General features: G+C 37.6%; 1 protein-coding gene across 4 annotated transcripts in view; it reads left to right on the top strand.

Annotated features, from left to right (window-relative positions):
• Nucleotides 1-200: 200 nt before the first annotated feature.
• The window catches only part of LOC107586752 (TRAF2 and NCK-interacting protein kinase-like), a 55,478-nt gene continuing 36,161 nt past the window's right edge, over nt 201-19,517 (top strand). For all 4 annotated transcript variants that reach the window (XM_016274267.1, XM_016274268.1, XM_016274266.1 and 1 more), the window contains exons 1-2: nt 201-507; nt 14,078-14,143. In XM_016274267.1, the coding sequence (XP_016129753.1) occupies nt 451-507; nt 14,078-14,143 (123 nt within the window). In that variant the 5' untranslated portion in view covers nt 201-450. The remainder of the gene's footprint in view (nt 508-14,077; nt 14,144-19,517) is intronic.

The raw sequence follows: 19,517 nt of genomic DNA, 5'->3' as shown, positions 1-19,517 counted from the left end.
AAAAAATAGACCCTTATGTCTGTTTTTTTATATATATATATATATATATATATATATATATATATATATATATATATATATGCTATTGTATACATTGTTTGTTTGAATTTGGCCCCGCCTTTCACTCAGAGGCCACGCCCTAGAAACGCGGTGATTGACACGCCTTCCGCCGGAGCCCTGGTTCACACGTCCATTGGCGCTGGTGATTTGGACTCGTGCGGCAGCAGATCATCGGTACAAGCACGAGATGTCTCCTTCACATACAGTCCTATAGCGGCTAATTCGGTTTTATAAACCCGGTATCGCGAAGAACAGCGGCTAAGCACTATCCGGGAGCTTCATCTGCTCCGACTGAAGTCAATCCAGCCTGTTTGGTGTATTACACGGATCAGTTCGGCGTCTGTATTCATGTTATTGCGGGCGTTGTATTGTTGAATATAACAGATAATCATGGCGAGTGACTCTCCTGCGAGGAGTCTGGATGAGATCGACCTGTCTGCTCTGCGGGTGAGTGGAGAGATACAGTGAGATGTTTTGACTTACAATGGGTGAAATATATTGTTCAGCATCTCGCCATTAATGATGGAGGGAAAATATGGGAGATGATTTTCATGCACCTGACCGAGAAACACAGTTTAGAGATGCACGAACCGTTTTAGTATTAGTATAAATATTACATTATTAGATATGTTTATTTTAGACGCATGTAGAGATGTTTTATTGTCAGATATTAGAGAAAAATATTTTTGAACACAAAGATGCACTATTTGTTAGTCCTCGAGCATCTGATGAAATAATAGCGGTGGAAAAATTATTATTATTATTACTAACGTTACATAATTCGTCCGGAGTTCTGCCTTATCCAATACATGAAACAACCTATTCAATAAACATTAGTCCTTCATTTTTATCCCTAACGTGACTGACACGACCGAAGTGATTATGGTCATTTTGTTTGTCAAATTTCGCATTGTATACCGTGAGCAGTTTGTCGTTTTTTGTTTTTTTTGCGTCAACCGTATTTTCCGTCTGAGTGAAATTATAGCTGGATGTTTTACACTGATACACAGACTGTCTCTGGTATTCATCCGACCGATATGCTCTATGCTGTGTGAGGCCTATAATAAATAGCAATGTGTGCATTGCAGACAGCTTCACTTCTGGTCCCCGCCATTATATGAGAATTATATACTATCAAGATGTTTTGGTGTTAAACATGTGCACGTATTGTGTTGGATTTGCAGCTTCTGTCTGTCTTTTGTTCGGTCTGTTTGAGATCATTTCTCTGGGACATACATTCTCTGGCTGCGTGGTCGGAGTGGTGTGCACTGGGATGCTGTGGATGCTGGGCTCTTGAGTGAGATCTGGATTCTGAGTCCCTTGGTTTTCAGATGCTCTGCTTGATGGGTACTTGGTTCCCCTTTCCCACCAACAGGAAAATCACTGGCCCTTAAAAACCTGCTGGAATCAAACTGGGAGTTAACGGACGAGTGCCAGGAGGCAAGATAAAATGCAATTTCAAATTTGTAATCTGGCAAGACTTGGTCACATTTCAGTAAAAAAAAATCTATTGTTTTTTGGCAATAGCGCAAAGATATATAAAGCACAGCTCACAACAGAAGTCACTTTAAAGACGAGCACTTTTCTGTTGGTCAACGCAACAAATTCACATACCCAACTTAAAAATGTGTGAAGCCTGCATTGGGGAACTTTTTCGACGTCATGCGAAACTCCTGGTTGCCCAGATTCAAACTGGAATGACTGGATTTCGCTTATGTTTGAAAAGTACGAGGGTCAGGAGGCGAGAGAAAGTACATTGTTAAATTCTGATTCTAGCAAGACTTAAGGGGTGGTGACACTAGACTTTGAGCTTGCAAAATTATGACATCGTAACATTCGTAACATGACATCAAGCTCTCCTGTGTCTTTAAAAAAAAATAAAAATTTAACGTAAAATTAATAATACATCCCAAATGCAAAAAGATACAATATACTATATATATGCACACCTGCAGCTTTTACTCATTTGATTTATCTAAGAGGTCATGCTATGGCATATCAGTCTTTTATTGAGCACTCATCTTCACATGATACAAATTCACTGGTCAGAGTTAACAAAACTTGAACTTTGGAACACAGCAAAAAGTGAAACTTGTCTCCGGCATTCACATGCATATAAATGGAATGAATGGACCGTAGTGACATTCTGTATGCAGTGTTTGCACTTTGTTCCTCATGCCTGACATAACGATGCTAAATTAAGCTGAAATGAAAATTCATGCCAAATCTATTTTCTGAATGCATGTTATACAGTAGATCTAATTGTAAACGATTTTATCAATGTATATGTTTCATTTTTAATATTTTTGTTATTTTCTAATTTTTAATCGTAACTGGATCTTCCGGTAAAAATAAAAAAACATGTCTTTAAAGGGGTCATATGATGCTATTTTAAAGATCATTATTTGGTGTATTTGGTGTAACGGAATATGTTGACATGCTTTAATGTTAAAAAAACACATTATTTTTCAAATACTGTACATTATTGTAGGTCCTCTATGCCCCGCCTCTCTCAAACACGTCGTTTTCAACAAAGCCCCCTCCTTTGACAAGCGCAGTATGCTCTGATTGGCCAGCTGACCCAGTGCATTGTGATTGGCCGAACACCATAAGCACACGTCGGAAATGTAATGCCCCTTACCATAATCGCGAGCTTCACGCTTTCAAAGTAAATATCAAGACAGTTAATAATGTCGTTAGTTTTACCATCAGTTCAAGCCCGAAAGGGCAACAGAGTGGCGTGACAGACACAGTGATGATGCAGTACACAAGCCGCGGTTTAGACAGCTGACGTGCTATGATTTCTGACAGGCAGTTCGCTCTCCTGTGATGTGACCCTGTTCCCCTCTCTCACACACACACACACACACACACACACACAACGCGTTACTCTGCGCTGCGCAAAACTCCGCATTTGAACAGTCAAGAGCAAATACTTAAACTAGTAACAAAACATACGTACAGTTGCTGATTCAGAAGTGCCAGATTGTCATAGCAAAGTTGGAATTTACCCCTATTTTTTTATTTATTTTAGAAATAGCATTTGTGCACAGCCAGCCTTGTGCTCTTCTAGGTTCAAAAACCTGTCGTCCATAAAATGCGTTGCACAAATTCGAACATCTGGGTTGTGCTGTTCTGTTGTAAATAAATCTTAACCAATGATTCCTAATTGCATCTACTTCCGGAAGGCCAAATTAAGTGCTTTTGCTTTCGCAGTGAAATACACAGCGTCTCACTAACATGGCTGCATCAACACTACTGCTGTTCCTGAAACCAAGCCTTCTTTCTTTGCGTGCACATTTGGGCGGCATTATGCTAATATTTCCATATATTGAAGTAGATTTGTGGGGGTTTGTTAGAACGAGCCGTTTTAGGTAGGCGTGGCTGACTCTTAACTTTTATAAAGAATATCTCTATGGATTTGAGACTTTAGTCTTTGCAACTTTACAGATCTTCTTTATGCTCCAAGAGCTTGTAACACTCCAAAGAGAAAGGAAAACTTGAAATCGCATCATATGACCCCTTTAATGACATATGCAGGACTTCTAACATCATTAATCCCGCCCCTCCAAGCTCACATTCATTAAATTTTTGATTGCAGTGCCAACATCTCAAAATCCAATCAGACAACAGATTCATAAAACCAAGACCCCGCCCTATGTTTTTCAATAATTCGTTAGACTCAGTTGTGCATCACAATAAAAAAAAGAAAACACCTGTCACTACTTCTCTTTCGTCGCAACTGTAAATTACTTTGGGTGTTAGAACATGTTTTCAAAACTTGTAAAGAGAATTCTGCGGAAATGCTGGCCTGATTCATGCTGCTCTTTGTTTCGGATGCTCTAGTTTCTAGACGCTCTATATGATGTGTGCGGAGTCTCTGAATGCTGCAGTAGTGCTGTTCCTCACAGACAGTGTGCTCCTACTGTGGGCTTGTGTCAGATCTGTTGAGTGAGATGACATACCCTGATTGTAGGCATGTTAGTTATGCAACATGATCTTACCTGCGCAGCTTGAGTCATGTCTGGACATGATTTGTGAGGTATTCAGTTGACTGTGGGAAGCCGAGAGGGGTTTTACTCTATATTTTAATGTAAAGCAGTTTAGATTGCAGCTAACCTGTGACTGTTTAGCATCACCTGACTGTTTTCGATGTCATTGCATCAGATGGCTCAGGATATGCTGAAAACAATTTCAGACTTGTGTATTATGAATGGAAAGTTTAGTCAGAATTTGATCTGTCCTGTTCGGTTTGGTTGCGCTGTGGAAACCGCTCACCATTGACTGTCGTCTTGAGCGACCATGTCTGTGTTTACATCGCTGTGTAGGCGTTTGGCATTTGAGACACTCTCTCGACTCAGAAACTGTACAGCGGCCCTCTCAAGCTTTCCTGTGTCTCTCCATGTGAAGTATCTTTAATGCTTTTTTCCCTTGCTGCTACCCATGGGCAAAGCTATTTTCCTCTTGTCTGCTCACGAGCTCGCCACTCTCGCAGGATCTTTTGTGCTTAAAAATTAGGTCACCCAGTACAGTGCGCATGGTCTTGCCTCACAGGGAAAGTGTATGCTTTGTTTCGCTGATACAAATCTGGACAATGTGCTTGGTGCTACATTTATAGCGCTTGAGTCCCAGCTGATGGTTTTACTGAACTTTACATCACGTTAACCTTTGACCAGAACTTTTTAGATATGATTCAGTCATGATTTACTCATCCCCATGCCATTCCAAACCTGTATGACTTCCTTCTGTGGAGCACAAAATAAGATATTTGAAAAATAATGTTTTGTGTGTGTGTACTATGGAAGTCAATGGGGTCCAATGTTGTTTTGGTTCCCATTGACAATATCATCTTTCATATTCAACAAAAGTCATACAGGTTTGGAACGGCATGAAGGTGAGTAAATGATGTAGACTATGCATCAAAATAGCTGTTAGATCTATATAAACTGATTATAATCAGTATTGTCATTGTTAACTAAAACTATTAAAAATTGTATCTTTATTTGAAATAAAGCTGAAATAAAATAATTTCACATTCATAAGTTCATGTTCAAGATCCAGAAAGGTATTAAGGGCATTGATAAAATAGTCCATGTGACATCAGTGGTTCAACTTGAATTTTAACCGTAGTTTTAACGATGTCCTTACTACCTTTTTGGGCCTTGAACTTGTCAGTTGCGTTGCTGTCTATGCAGGGTTGGAAAGCTCTCGGATTTCGTTAAAAATATCTGAATTTGTGTTCCAAAGATAAACAAAGTAATTAATTAATTCATGACAGTTCAATTTTTATTTTTGGGTGACCTATCCCTTTAAATTGAGGTACAAAAATTACTAAACTGAAATAAAAATAAATTAAAGCTATTAAATATAAATATTTACAAATTGAACAATAGCTACCCTTCCTAGCTATCTTAGGGACACCAGAGTTGCCTCACAGGGAAAGTGTATGCTTTGTTTCGCTGATACAAATCTGGACAATGTGCTTGGTGCTACATTTATAGCGCTTGAGTCCCAGCTGATGGTTTTACTGAACTTTACATCACGTTAACCTTTGACCAGAACTTTTTAGATATGATTCAGTCATGATTTACTCATCCCCATGCCATTCCAAACCTGTATGACTTCCTTCTGTGGAACACAAAATAAGATATTTGAAAAATAATGTTTTGTGTGTGTGTACTATGGAAGTCAATGGGGTCCAATGTTGTTTTGGTTCCCATTGACAATATCATCTTTCATATTCAACAAAAGTCGTACAGGTTTGGAACGGCATGAAGGTGAGTAAATGATGTAGACTATGCATCAAAATAGCTGTTAGATCTATATAAACTGATTATAATCAGTATTGTCATTGTTAACTAAAACTATTAAAAATTGTATCTTTATTTGAAATAAAGCTGAAATAAAATAATTTCACATTCATAAGTTCATGTTCAAGATCCAGAAAGGTATTAAGGGCATTGATAAAATAGTCCATGTGACATCAGTGGTTCAACTTTAATTTTAACCGTAGTTTTAACGATGTCCTTACTACCTTTTTGGGCCTTGAACTTGTCAGTTGCGTTGCTGTCTATGCAGGGTTGGAAAGCTCTCGGATTTCGTTAAAAATATCTGAATTTGTGTTCCAAAGATAAACAAAGTAATTAATTAATTCATGACAGTTCAATTTTTATTTTTGGATGACCTATCCCTTTAAATTGAGGTACAAAAATTACTAAACTGAAATAAAAATAAATTAAAGCTATTAAATATAAATATTTACAAATTGAACAATAGCTACCCTTCCTAGCTATCTTAGGGACACCAGAGACTTTCTTCAATGTCTGTCAGTCATAAAAAATCTAGATGAAGACATTATACTTGCTACAATGGATGTGACCTCTTTATACACTAACATTCCCCATAATGAGGGCCTTATGGCACTGAAATATTTTCTTGATCTACGCTGTGACGATGAAGGTCTGCCAACCAAATTTATTGTGGATATGGCTTGAAGAACAATATATTTAATAATAATCCTTTTATCAACAATTTGGTGTTGTTCAAAATATATATTGATGACTGATAATCATCTAAAAGGTTCTGCTAGTGATTTTGAAGTTTTTGCCTTATATATGAATTGCCTTAGGTCATCCACTAAAGGGGTCATATGATGTTGCTAAAAAGAACATTATTTTGTGTATTTGGTGTAATGAAATGTGTTTATGCGGTTTGAGGTTCAAAAAACATTATTTTCCACATACTGTACATTGATACATACGATACAACACGTCGATTTTTACAAAGCTCATCGGTCTGAAAAGCAAGGTGTGCTGTGATTGGCCAGCTATTCAGTGCGCTATGATTGGCCGAATACCTCAAGTGTGTGACGGAAATGTTACGCCCCTACCATATTGTGATGATGCCCTGGCAGGCCGGAGCGATGATTCAAAAACATGAAAACCCATTATAAACGAGGCATTCGTTGCATCCATAATTATGGATTATAATGACTTATACTGTCTGTTTACGCATTGCGTTTTATCGCGCCGCGTAAACATAAAACCATGTCTGCATTTGTGATCGGAGAAATGACAAACAACAAGCCCTACTCTACACTGCCCAAAAAACTCGCTTTTAAATATAAAAAATATTAAATATAAAAAACGTACTTGCAGTCTGTGAGTCAGAACAGCCGGCACTGTAGTCTACTCTACCAGGATCAGTAAACAGTCCTCCATAAAATGTACTGCACACATCTGAATATTTTGGTTGAAGTGTTCTGGAACAGTGTTGTAAATACAACTTAACCACTGATTTCTAGTCGTGTCCATTTTTGCAAAGCCAAACAAAGTAGTTTCGCTTTCAAAACGAAACGGCGTCACACACGGCGGCCTAGAGTGAGCAGAGGCCGGGGGCTAGAGTGATCAGAGGCGGCGGGCTTGAGAACGGCGAAAGCCAAGAACTTATATAGTGATTTTAGATCTCTGGGATATCCAATCAAGTGGCTAGATACTGCATTAGACAAAATTAGATCTTTGCCAGATGATACTAACTTGACCTTCAAAAATAAGAAGTTTTCTTGTGTATTTAAATCTACTTTTAGTCCCTTGAGTCTAGAAATCGAAAAGGCAATCAATAATCATTGGCATATCATACAGAGGGATTGTGATTTGTCAGGCCTGTTCACTGATCCACTGATTCACTCCAGGCCTCCAAATCTACGGGATAAATTGGTGCGTGCAGATACCTATATCCCCATTCCTGGGACCCTCTCTGATGCCCAGGGAAATTTTCCGTGTAAAGATTGTGTTGCCTGTTCTCATTATTTAAAATGCAAGTCATTTACACATCCACAAACGGGTAAAGTCTACAAAATTAAACAATTGATCACATGTAAAACAACTCATGTGATATACATAATTGTGTACTTGCCCTTTATTGTATGTTGGCAAAACAAAATGTGCATTGCGCACTAGAATTGTTGAACATATGAGTGCTATCAGGAGACAAGATCACACTTCTCCGGTGTTTTGTCATTTTGAGTCTGCAAAGCATTCTTTTTTTGATTTTAAATTTCTGGGCATTGAGAGGGTTCTTTTGCATAGGAGAGCTGGTAACCGTGATACAAAATTGTTATAGAGAGGCTTTTTGGATTTTTGAGTTGAAATCATTAACCCTGACTGGATTAAATGAAGAGATGGATCTTGTATGTTTTTTGTAAAGGGAAATTGTTGGCATGACAATTATCCCTCATTGATTAAGATCAGCGGTCAACAATTTGCAATTGTGCCTTTTTTGTAAGCGTGTTGTTGCTTTTTTGCCTCATGAGCACTTAAGAAAGAATGGGCTGAAACGTTTGCGCTCTGGTCTGTTTTTTAAAACACTTTGCACCTTTGTCACTTTTTTCACTTTTGCATATGGAAAATAAAAACTACATTTTTGAGAGACCTTTTTTGGTCTGATTGAAAAAAGTTTTCAGCGTGCGGACAAATTCAGCGACTTGTTGGACTAAAATGTTCTCCCTTTTTCTCTACGCGTCTGAGAACTCATTGTTCTTTTTGAGCGCACACAATTCCTGCTTGACAAATTAAACAATACAAAATGACAAATGCACACCAAAATGTACTAAAACTTGAAAAATAATGGAGACTGAAAAAAAAAAAAAAACTTATTCAAAATATTAATAAATACTATAATATAATATTATAAAATACCAATATAGCCTTTTAGCAGAGCATAAAAGTTACTATAATAACATATTAAATCCTAGAATAACACTGATTATTATCACCGTCCATTTGGTTTAAAAGTCTTGAATATGTCACGGATGGGTTGTATTTCTTTCTTAACCACAATGCAGTGCGGTGTTACTATTTGCATGTTACTTCTACAGAAAGTGTGTGTGTATGTTCAGCCTGTTTTGCCAGCATGGAAGAACGAACATATAGTTCCAGCCTCATGTTTTTTCCTGTGAATAATTAATAGGTAAAAGACTGTTACATCCCAGAGTCATGTCAAGGGGAGGCGGGGGGAGTCCCAGCTGTAGATGTCAGCCATTGTTTTTCGTCTTTTCCTTGTCTTGGGATTTTGGCCAGCAGCATCTGCCTCTTGTGCTCCGGGGCAATGTTACTCAATAAAAGCGCATATGAAAAGCTAATACTCACCCTCACGCATGTAATCAGTCCTGGCTTCCCCTCTCAGGTATATTGTTTAGGCATTCTGTTCTGCTGTTCTGCTGTCATTCAACATGGCATGTCTAAACATGCTCTAATCTCCAATGGTCTTTCAGAAGATCCTTTGAAGATGCTTTTCTAATACGAACAGCACAGTCACATTTCTCTAGACTATAGGGGTTTGTTTACATGCAACTTCTCCATTGGAGAGCTCAGATTAGTTTAGTTCAGTTTACAACGGCTAGTACTAAAGACGGTTCAGGGCTTTTGTTTAATAATCAGTCATTTTGGTGTATTTTTTTTATGTGGGCCTGTTATTTTTTGTTTCATTATGTTCATACAAATCCCACACAACACATACTAAGTATAAATCGCATGTTTTCACTTAATTTTTTGGAAGTCTTCAACAAAGTAAGTTTTCTAAAAAGGATATGACGTTGTACGAAACCAGAACTTCTAATTAAAAGCGTAACATTCAGCACTTCAGTAAAGCTTTGCAGATGGGCGCATTCCTTAGTGGTGTTTTCAAGAGAACAAGTGAATGGCCTCCCACTCAAAAAGTGGACCACTTATGGTCCTTATGGGATTGACCCTGCCAAAATGCTAATGACACAGGTGGGGTTTAAAGCTACAGTGTGACTGAAGCATGCTTTGATTCCATCAATAGCTATATACTATTCCACTTCCATAATATTACTACACTGCCTTCTCCTCAAAACTATACTACTACAAAAAAAAGTATGTAGTAGTTTTTTTTTGCGCAAAGAAACATAGTTAATGCAAATGCTACTCTTTTATGTTTTATGCGCTGTTGCATGTGTCTGAAATGTGTCTGAGCAAAATTCATAACATAACATGCAAGTTGCGTTCCCAGTGCAAACTGTAAATTACTTTACTCTTTTAGGTCAACTAATTTTATAATGGAGCAACAATTTAAAAAGTAACCAAGATAAAATGTACGTGCTTATAGAATCTACTTGAATAACCTGAATACTGGTTTAATGGCTTTTGAAGCAACTCTGTGGTTGAGTACTTGTTACTGTGACAGTAATGGAAGAATTCACTAAGTATGTAGTACAAAACTGCACGCTCTCAATGCATGAGTCAAGCCCAATGTCTGCATTTGTGTAGAGTATGTTTCCACCTTGTGAAGTTGCAAGTATTTTGTTGCTTAATCTGGGAATTCTTAGACACTGTAATTTGTGCAAATCCTAGTAAATTCCTATTCATTTTCTCCATAGAGAAATTACATTTTTAACAATAACATTTAAAGCTTTCAAGATAGACCTACTATGAACTAAATAAGTTCCTGTAGAAGCCATAAAGTAGTATAGTATCATTTGCATTTTTACATACCTGTTGAATTCTAATTTTTTTAAAACAATATTTTAGGAATTTTTAAATAAAAAAATATCTTACCAATCCCAAACTTGTGTAAATATTTTACTTTTTTTGTCATTTGTTTTAAATTTAATTTAATATTAAAACAATGACTTAACGATCAAATTTGATCAAATAAATGCAGCTTTGGTACGTTGCATTCTTTCAAAAACATTAAAATATTATTTTGTTCTATATTAAACTAATAAAGTATATATTTTAAAAAAACCTTTTAAATTGAAATGTTTATTTTATCCAGTTAAATTTTTTTACAGTACAAATGGTCCCTTTTTCATATTTTCAGGTGTATTTTGTTGTGAATCATCCTTAATAATGTATCATCTCAAGGCTGGCTGGTTTGGTTCAGTGCTTAGCTTATTGAGGAATTTGAAAGGGAAAAATACAGTGTGCGCTGCATTTGCACTGATGGAGTGCTGGTGTACTCTGTCAATGTTAGCCCGATGCCTGAGGTGTCTTTCATGAGAAATATGAACTTGCTTCTTAAAAAATAGTCTGACTCATTGTGTTATTTTTCTGAAACGGTTGGAGCAGCGTGTATCATTTAAAACTGCTGAATGCCTGGAGAAACATGGGCCACTTTAAGCATCTTTACATTCGTAAGCAGAATGTGGTGGTCTTATTTTGGTCAGCAGTTTTTCCCCATGCCTGTCCATCTGTAGGAATGTGTTTTGGAGGCAAAACATTCTATTCGAGTGAACAAACGTCTCAATTTATGTTAAGCATGGATATACACACCCTTCCGTTCTCCAGCTTGTTTCTCTGTAAAGAGTCTTTCACAGTCTTATTTCAGGAACGAAGTGTCATGCAGGTTCAGGCACATGCACGAGTTATGTAAGATAGATACGTGAGTGTTTATTTAAAAAGAATCACAGGAAGATGATGTTCCTGCAGGTACGGTGACGGTGCAGGTGTGTAATGTTCCGTTGGGTCTCACAACCATCAGCAGTGACGTTGAGAGTAAAGTCTCTGTCCAAATGCCGAGCACTGTGCTGACCTAATTCTTCCCACACGGACTCTGTGGCTGGGTGTTAAAACTCACGCGTGCTTTTAAAGGTCCCATGGCATGAAAATTTCACTTTGAGGTTTTTTAACATTAATATGACTATGAGTTCCCCTAGCCTGCCTATGGTCCCCCAGTGGCTAGAAATGGCGATAGGTGTAAACCGAGCACTGGGTATCCTGCTTCGCCTTTGAGAAAATGAAAGCTCAGATGGCCCAATCTGGAATCTTCCCTTTATGTCGTCATACGGGGAAAGGTTACCTCCCCTTTCTCTGCTTTGCCCGCCCAGAGAATTTGGCCCGCCCATGAGAAAATGAGCTACTACCGTGCGAGGCGAGCGCAATATTATTTTTTTTCCTTCGAGAGACATCATGGCTTGCAAACAAGCGAAGCATGGCAGTTGCCCCGCCTCTCTCCTCCTCATTAGCATTTAAAGCTACAGACACAGAAATGGCAAGTCCTAAGGAAAGGTCATTGTGGGACTGGCTCGTAGTGGCTGAAATTCTGCACCAAGGCTGAATTTCGGGAAAGAGACTTCAGATGCAGTACTAGGGACCACTTAGGCCTATATAAAAGCATCTAAAAAGCAGCATGTCATGGGACCTTTAAAGAATCTGAGCTGACAATACTGTGTCATTCCACTTTTAGCTTGTACCCATGTGCTTTTAATTTACTGCAAATTCATGTTTATTTTCCGGCCGTTCCAAGGCAGGCATACTTCCTTCTGGCTGCAATTTATAATGATTCTTGAGTCTTCAGATGAAATACTGCAAAAAAGTACTTTAGGGGATGTCACGGTGTTAGATATTGTGTTACTGGAAAACAATATAAGACAATGATTTTTGTAGTATATCCAAAGGTCAAATAGTACTTCATACAGTGCGGTTTAAACATTTTATAATGTTTTTGAAAGAAGGCTCTAAGCTTAACAGGGCGTCATTTATTTGATCAAAAATAGTCAAAACAGTATTTGTGAAATACCATAATTTAGAATAGCTGTATTCTATTGTGACAAAGCTGAATTTCACACGGTCCTTCAGAAATCATTCTAATATGCAGATTTGCTGCTCAGAAAAATTATGATAAATGACAAAAACAGTTGTGCTGCTTAAATGTTTGTGGAAACTGTGATGCATTTTTTTTTTTAGGATTCTTCGACTAACATAAATTTAAAAGGAACAGCTTTTATTTCATATACAGGCCCTCAATCTTTTTAAAGGGATAGTTCACCCAAAAATGAACATTCTGTCATTTATTACTCACCCTCATGTTGTTCCAAACCTACAGTATAAGACCTTCCTTCATCTTCGGAACACAAATTAAGATATTTTTGGTGAAATCTGAGAGCTCTCTGACCCTGCATAGACAGCAACACACCTACCACGTTCAAGACACAGAAAAGTAGTAAGGACATCATTAAAATAGTCCATGTGACATCAACAGATCAAACTTAATTTTATGCAGCTACGAGAATGCTTTTTGTGCGCAAAAATAAAACCAAATTCAACGACTCTTCTCTTCCGTGTCAGTCTTCGTGTGCATATACGAGAGTGTATTCCATGAAACTGTATGATTTCCATATTCACGTACTAGGGTATTTAGAGCACTTACCAGAAAAAGTGTTTGACAGTTAGTGGGAATACAGCCAATTGGATTTCCCAAAGTATATTGGACCCGCCTCTCTGAGATTCTCATTGATCGAGAGTGCAGGTGCCATTATTGCACTTCAAGTCAGGGCTGTCGATAAGGGCTAACAAATTAACCTTTTTCAATAACACCTTTCTCCAAGATACCATTTACCATAGTATTGCCATTGTATTTTTTTTTTTCTACGCACACGTTGTTCTTTCTGAAAATCCCATTCAGTACATTTATATTCATCTAAATGAACCTGTATCTATCCTTCATGTTCCACCAGCATCATCTTCAGCTTAAGCTGTTTATGCATGTTTTTGTGAATTTACTGAACCATATTTCATAAATTACCCTTCTGGTGACATGAATAGCAGCTATTGTCGGATTACCATGGCAACATGTCTTGCTTATTGTTCTAGGTGTATTGCATTATTTATTGGTCATGCTTATTTTCAAGATGATCATGCTTGTTGGAGCTGAATTGAACTCTGACAGTTCTGGTAACTCCTTTAGTTTTATTAACTGAAAATGACAAGAGTGATTTGATTTCAGTCTTGTTGGCTTTTTATAGGAAATAGGACGTAATTTAGCATCAGTGTTTGTTTCAAAATTAATTTTCTGGCTTTGGCTCACTGGATACCTTAATAGGCTTTTATGTTCAATGTGCAAACAGATTTAACTTTAATTGACATGCTTTGTTAGGTCTAATGACTGCAGTGTCAGCATTTATGATGACCTCAGTGTATACAGTATATGTGATTCTCCTTGATGTTCAATGACAGGATAATGCAAGCTAATCTCCTCTTCTATTATGCTCTCCCCTCAGGACCCTGCGGGCATATTTGAGCTGGTGGAGCTCGTGGGAAATGGGACCTATGGACAAGTATATAAGGTAAATAATGGTGTACATTAAGTCAAATGTATGATTGGATCTATAGATCTATCCAGTTCAGTCTCATAAACATGTTTTGTATTTCCCTCAGCTGTTTGCTTCACAGTTTTCCCTCTCCCTCCCTTAAAGATCTGCGCTTACCTGTTAGTGGCTCAGCAACTCTTGCGTTATACGTGTGGTATTTTCAGACGTGTCAAGACTCATGTGTTTTCTTATACATCTTTCCATTTCTCTGAACGATTATTCGCCTGCTCAAAACTAGTGGGTGTGAGTCCGATTTTTCAACTGAAAAATACTTAAGTGCATATTTGGACAGGTTGATTTGTTTGCAAACAACATTCAGGAAAATATAAGGTTTAAGTTGTTGATGGTCATTGTGAAAAGTTTTGCACGGTTTGACATGGTCTGAACAGGTTGGGGTGCTTGAACTTCTTTGGTTTGGTGTTTCTTTTTTTGGTTTGAAAGTGAAAAGACTTGCATCATCCCTTTGGTTTTCATCCACAGTGATCAGACTGCTAATTTGGGTATGATTGATGCATGCTGAGAGGAGAATACTATTGATCTGTTTTTTAAATGAAGAGATCACCGATAAAAGTGTCGGATTTGACACTGAAGCCGCGAGCGGTGATGTAGTTAAACAGTCTGTCAAATTGAACCGCTGTCATTATGCAATACTTTTAAAGGATTAGTTCACCCAAAAAATTAAAACCCTGTCATCATTTACTCATCCTCATGTCATTCTGAACCCATATGACTATTTATTTACTGTGCAACACGAGAGGAAATGGTCGAATGTTTATACCGCTCTTTTCTGTACAATAAAAAAACACAAACTGAATAAAGTGACAGATAAGCACTGTAAAACTAGTCCAACACATTTTTAGAGTTTTCTGGATCGTGAGAGAGTCTGCGTTTGTGATGCATTTCATTCTTTCTGTCCTGCAAAATGCTCGCTCTGCTCGGATGCGCTTTACACCATCGATGCGTTCCTGTCACATATCACTCGTGCACTTCAATAAGCCGACAAAAAGCTGGCTAATGCATTTAACAACTTGTGTGCTATATTTCAAATCAACTGTAGCCATATGATAGCTAAAAGACAGAAGTTCAAGTTGTTTAATTCAAATTATGCCATCCCCTCCATAGAAAGCAATAATATTTTTTTTGAAGGCTTCAAATGTAGTGCAGGGCTTGACAGTGTTTATTTTATGCTACTATTCAAATGTTTGGGGTCGATAAGTAAAAAAATAAAATTATAATAATTCTTATGCATACCAAGGCTGTACTTGATCAAAAATACAGTAAATCCTTAATATTGTAAAATAGTATTACAGTTTAAAATAATTTTCTATTTTAATATAATTTGTATTCTTTTTATGGTAGAGTTGACTCTTCATGTGAAGAGTCACATGATCCTTCAGAAATCATTCTAATATGCTGATTTGGTGCTCAAGAAAAAGCACCAAAGGAGTTGGTGCAAAAAAGTTGTTGCTTAATATTTTTGGGAAAACCATGATACATTTTTTCAGAATATTTTTAATTAGATGTTCAAAAGAACAGCTTTTAAATTTTTTTTTTGTCAATTTAATGCATCCTTGCTGAAAAAAAAAAGTAATTTCTTGAAGAAAAAAGAAAATCTTACTAACTCCAAATTAACTTTATAGCAGAATATTCTACCCGACAACTCCTGTGTTCCACTAAAGTCATGCAGGTTTGAGATGATATGAAAATAAGAAAATTGTGTGAAATGTTTTAATTCTGGTCGAGCTATCCTCTTAACATTTTAATAAAAATCTACTGCACACATATAGAATTATTAGACAAATTAAAGAAGCGAAAGAGGAAGTGGTTGTGATTGTCGCTTTTAAGTCCTTGGAGAAAAGCCGCAGTTTGCAGAAGTTTTTTGGCCTGACATTGAGCTCTCTGTGCGAGGGCAGTCAGTATACTGAGAAAACCAGTAGGAGGTGTGATTCTGAGGTGTCGCCCACTTGTGAAGGTGTATGGAGGGGTCATATCCTATCAGGTGCTAGATTTCGTTTCCCTCAGTCTCACATGATGAGAATGTTGTGATAGATTTGATCTCCTTTTTATGGAAAATGAGACCGATGCATCACAGCAAAAGATGAACTCTGCTAATCAAACGGGCACCCTTCATGTATACTTAGCATGTGTTAATAAGAGTGAAAGAGAAAAAGTGTGAAGAAGGGAGAAAAATTAAAAATCGTGTGAGACAGTGGAATTCGCTAATTTGTCAGCTGAATGAGGGCATAAATGTACTGTCATTCCTTAATAATTGACTGAGTGTGGTCATTACCAAGAATTCCTCTGCTCATAACTAGAGCCCGACCGATATATCGTTTGGCCGATATGAGCCTGTCGCCAATATATTGGTATCGGCAAATATGCCGCCGATATGCTGCCAATATGACTTTTTTTTTTTACAGAACATATAACACAGATAAAATTCTTGAAATGGTGTAATTACTAGCAGAGCGTGCTCCATTGTTTGCTACTGGCGACCTGGATGAAACACTTTAAAGCTTAAGTCAATTGGAAAACCATTTAAACTTTGAACGGCCATATCTCCGTAAAGGCGCGGCGAATCTACACCAAATTCGGGGGATCCCTTCAATAAGGAGGTCTCTTGTTCAGGCAGCAGCATTCAAGCATTGTATTATTCCGACCGTAAGTGCCCTGCGAAGTGGACTTCACATGATATTCCGCCATGATTCCAGTTCCAAGGGAACGTACACGTTACATTCAAAGGGCATTAAAGTGCGTGAGACGTGAATTTATATTTATTTACAGAGGTATATTATGTCACATTTCACACTTCTCTGGTATGTTTCGTCTGTGTGTGAAGACAGTAGCACAAATCCGTGAATGAATGTTGCGAAGTGAAATAAACTTCAACGGAATAAAGTTGAATGGAATTGAATTGAATTAAAGTTGAATAAACTTCAACTTTACTGTTCAGTGCACTGATGTCAGACTCATTTTGGATAATAAAGTTTGTTAAATTGTTAAATGCCCTGCCTCCATCATTACATATCTTTGTCACGTCATTATGAGTGTTTGATCACCACATTTGAGTGATCATTGCAAAAAATGTGTTTGTATATATATTCTGATTATGTGTATACTGTATTCTATATATAGTACCAGTCAAATGTTTGGACACACGAATGGGAAAGTGTCCAAACTTTTGACTGGTACAGTACTATAATATACACACAGAATATCGGCCAATATATCGACCTTTTTTACTCCCTAATATCGGTATCGGCCCCTAAAAAAACCCATATCGGTCGGGCTCTACTCATAACCATGTTTTCTGAGTGCAATTTCCGAGTTGTTGTAGGATCTTGGCGTTCTTCAACAGGTTTTGTGCAGTCAATTTATATGCTATTATGCTCCTAAATATTGATACTTTTAGCTGACAGAGCTGGGTAGTAACCGATTACATGTAATCTGAAGTACTCATAATTAGAGTATATTACATTTTAAATACTCCTAATCAGACTACTGTTACGGTTTTATTGATTATATGATTTGCATAAATTCACACAATAGCAATAAATTATTTGTAATTGATTGATTCTACCTAATTCTTTTTCATCTTAATTTTTCCTTTGTAAAATGCTTGCATGACATGAAGGCAAACCAATAAAATATTTCATTTTCATGTTTTATTTTGATTGCTGTTATTTTAAAGTAATTTATTTTAATTGTACATTTTTACGATTTAATTAAAGGGTTAGTTCACCCAAAAATTTAAATTCTGTCATTAATTACTCACCATCATGTCGTTCCGAATCCGTAAGCCCTTCGTTCATCTTCGGAACACAAATTAAGATATTTTTGATAAAATCTGAGAGCTCTCTGACCCTCCATAGACAGCAACGCAACTGCAATGTTCCCTACCCAGAAACGTAGTAAGGACATCGGTAAAACAGTCCATGTGACATCAGTGGTTCAACTGTAATTTTACGAAGCTACGAGGATACTTTTTGTGCGCAAAGAAAACAATAATAACATAATTTATTCAACAATTCTTCTCCCCGAGTTACCATCTTCCGCCATTTTGGAGAGTCCCCCAGAACGTAATCAAGGTAATCAGCACTGTTTACATTCAGCATGCGCGCCCTTTCTACTGAACGTAAACAACGTTGATTACCATGATTACGTTCTGGGGGACTCTCCAAAATGGCAGAAGGTGATTACAATTTGTTTACTAATTACTACAATTTGTAAGCAATCTACCCAGCTCTGTTAGCTCATAAATGCATTTTAAATGGAAAAAAAAGCAACATGACATGTGGCCAAGTATGGTGACCCTATACTTGGAATTAGTGCTCTGCATTTAACCCATCCAAAGTGTGATAGACACACAGCAGTGAACACACACACCGTGAACACACACCCGGAGCAGTGGGCAGCCATTTATGCTGCGGTGCCCGGGGAACAGTTGGGGGTTGAGGTGCCTCAAGGGCACCTCAGTCGTGGTATTGAAGGTGGGAGGGAGCGCTGTACATTCACTCCCCCCACCTACAATCCCTGCCGGTACGAGACTCGAACCTGCAACCTTTGGGTTACGAGTCAGACTCTCTAACCATTAGGCCACGACTTCCCTAAATGTCTTAACCTTTTCTTCTGGAAACAAAAACATTGATGACTCATCCTGCACTGCACAGATTTTTGTCCAATCAGATGCTCTTTTGATTGAATGTCCCTCCCCCAATTCCAACTGCCTTCAACCAACAGGTAAAGCCTATTGGCTATTTAAAAGGCAGATGAGTCTTTCTGCTTAATTTTTTATTTTTAAATTTGGGAAAGGATAAAGAGAAGAGAAAGGAAAAAAAAACAAAGGAAGAAGGAAATAAACGAAGAAAAACAACTCTGCAGGACTGCGGCTCTCTAGGGCCGAACTTGCCTACCCCTGGTCTAGTCCATAGCAGACCAGGAAGAAAATTAGAGTGGTGGTTTGCTTTCTTGCACTGAAAAAAAAAGCTGTAGAAACAATTTTCACTGATTAATTACAAAGCAACAGCAAGTGACGGATTGAATGAAATGTGAAATTTTAAAGTAGAAAAACTGAAATATATGTACAACTTCAGGATCAGGGTCCTCTGGATGTTGCTTTAGTGTTGCTTTATGGTTGCTAGGGAGATCTGGGTGGTTCTTTGGGCATTGTGGATTTCTAGGGTGTTTCTGTGTGGTTGCTAAAGGGTGTAGAGTGTTCGCTTGGTGGTTGCTTAATGTCCAGCCTTCTTTTACTGCTAGTATTTCATTGCTTATCTTTTAATAGCAAGTCAGATGGCTTTGCAAAGTAATAGAGCACCTCAAACAAGCCAAACCATTTGAAGTATAATTC

Source organism: Sinocyclocheilus grahami, unplaced genomic scaffold (assembly GCF_001515645.1).
Source record: "Sinocyclocheilus grahami isolate Dianchi unplaced genomic scaffold, SAMN03320097.WGS_v1.1 scaffold85.1, whole genome shotgun sequence".
Classification (NCBI taxonomy): Eukaryota; Metazoa; Chordata; class Actinopteri; order Cypriniformes; family Cyprinidae; genus Sinocyclocheilus; species Sinocyclocheilus grahami.
The sequence above is the reverse complement of the archived record's forward strand: the minus strand, read 5'-3'. Positions and strand labels throughout refer to the sequence as shown.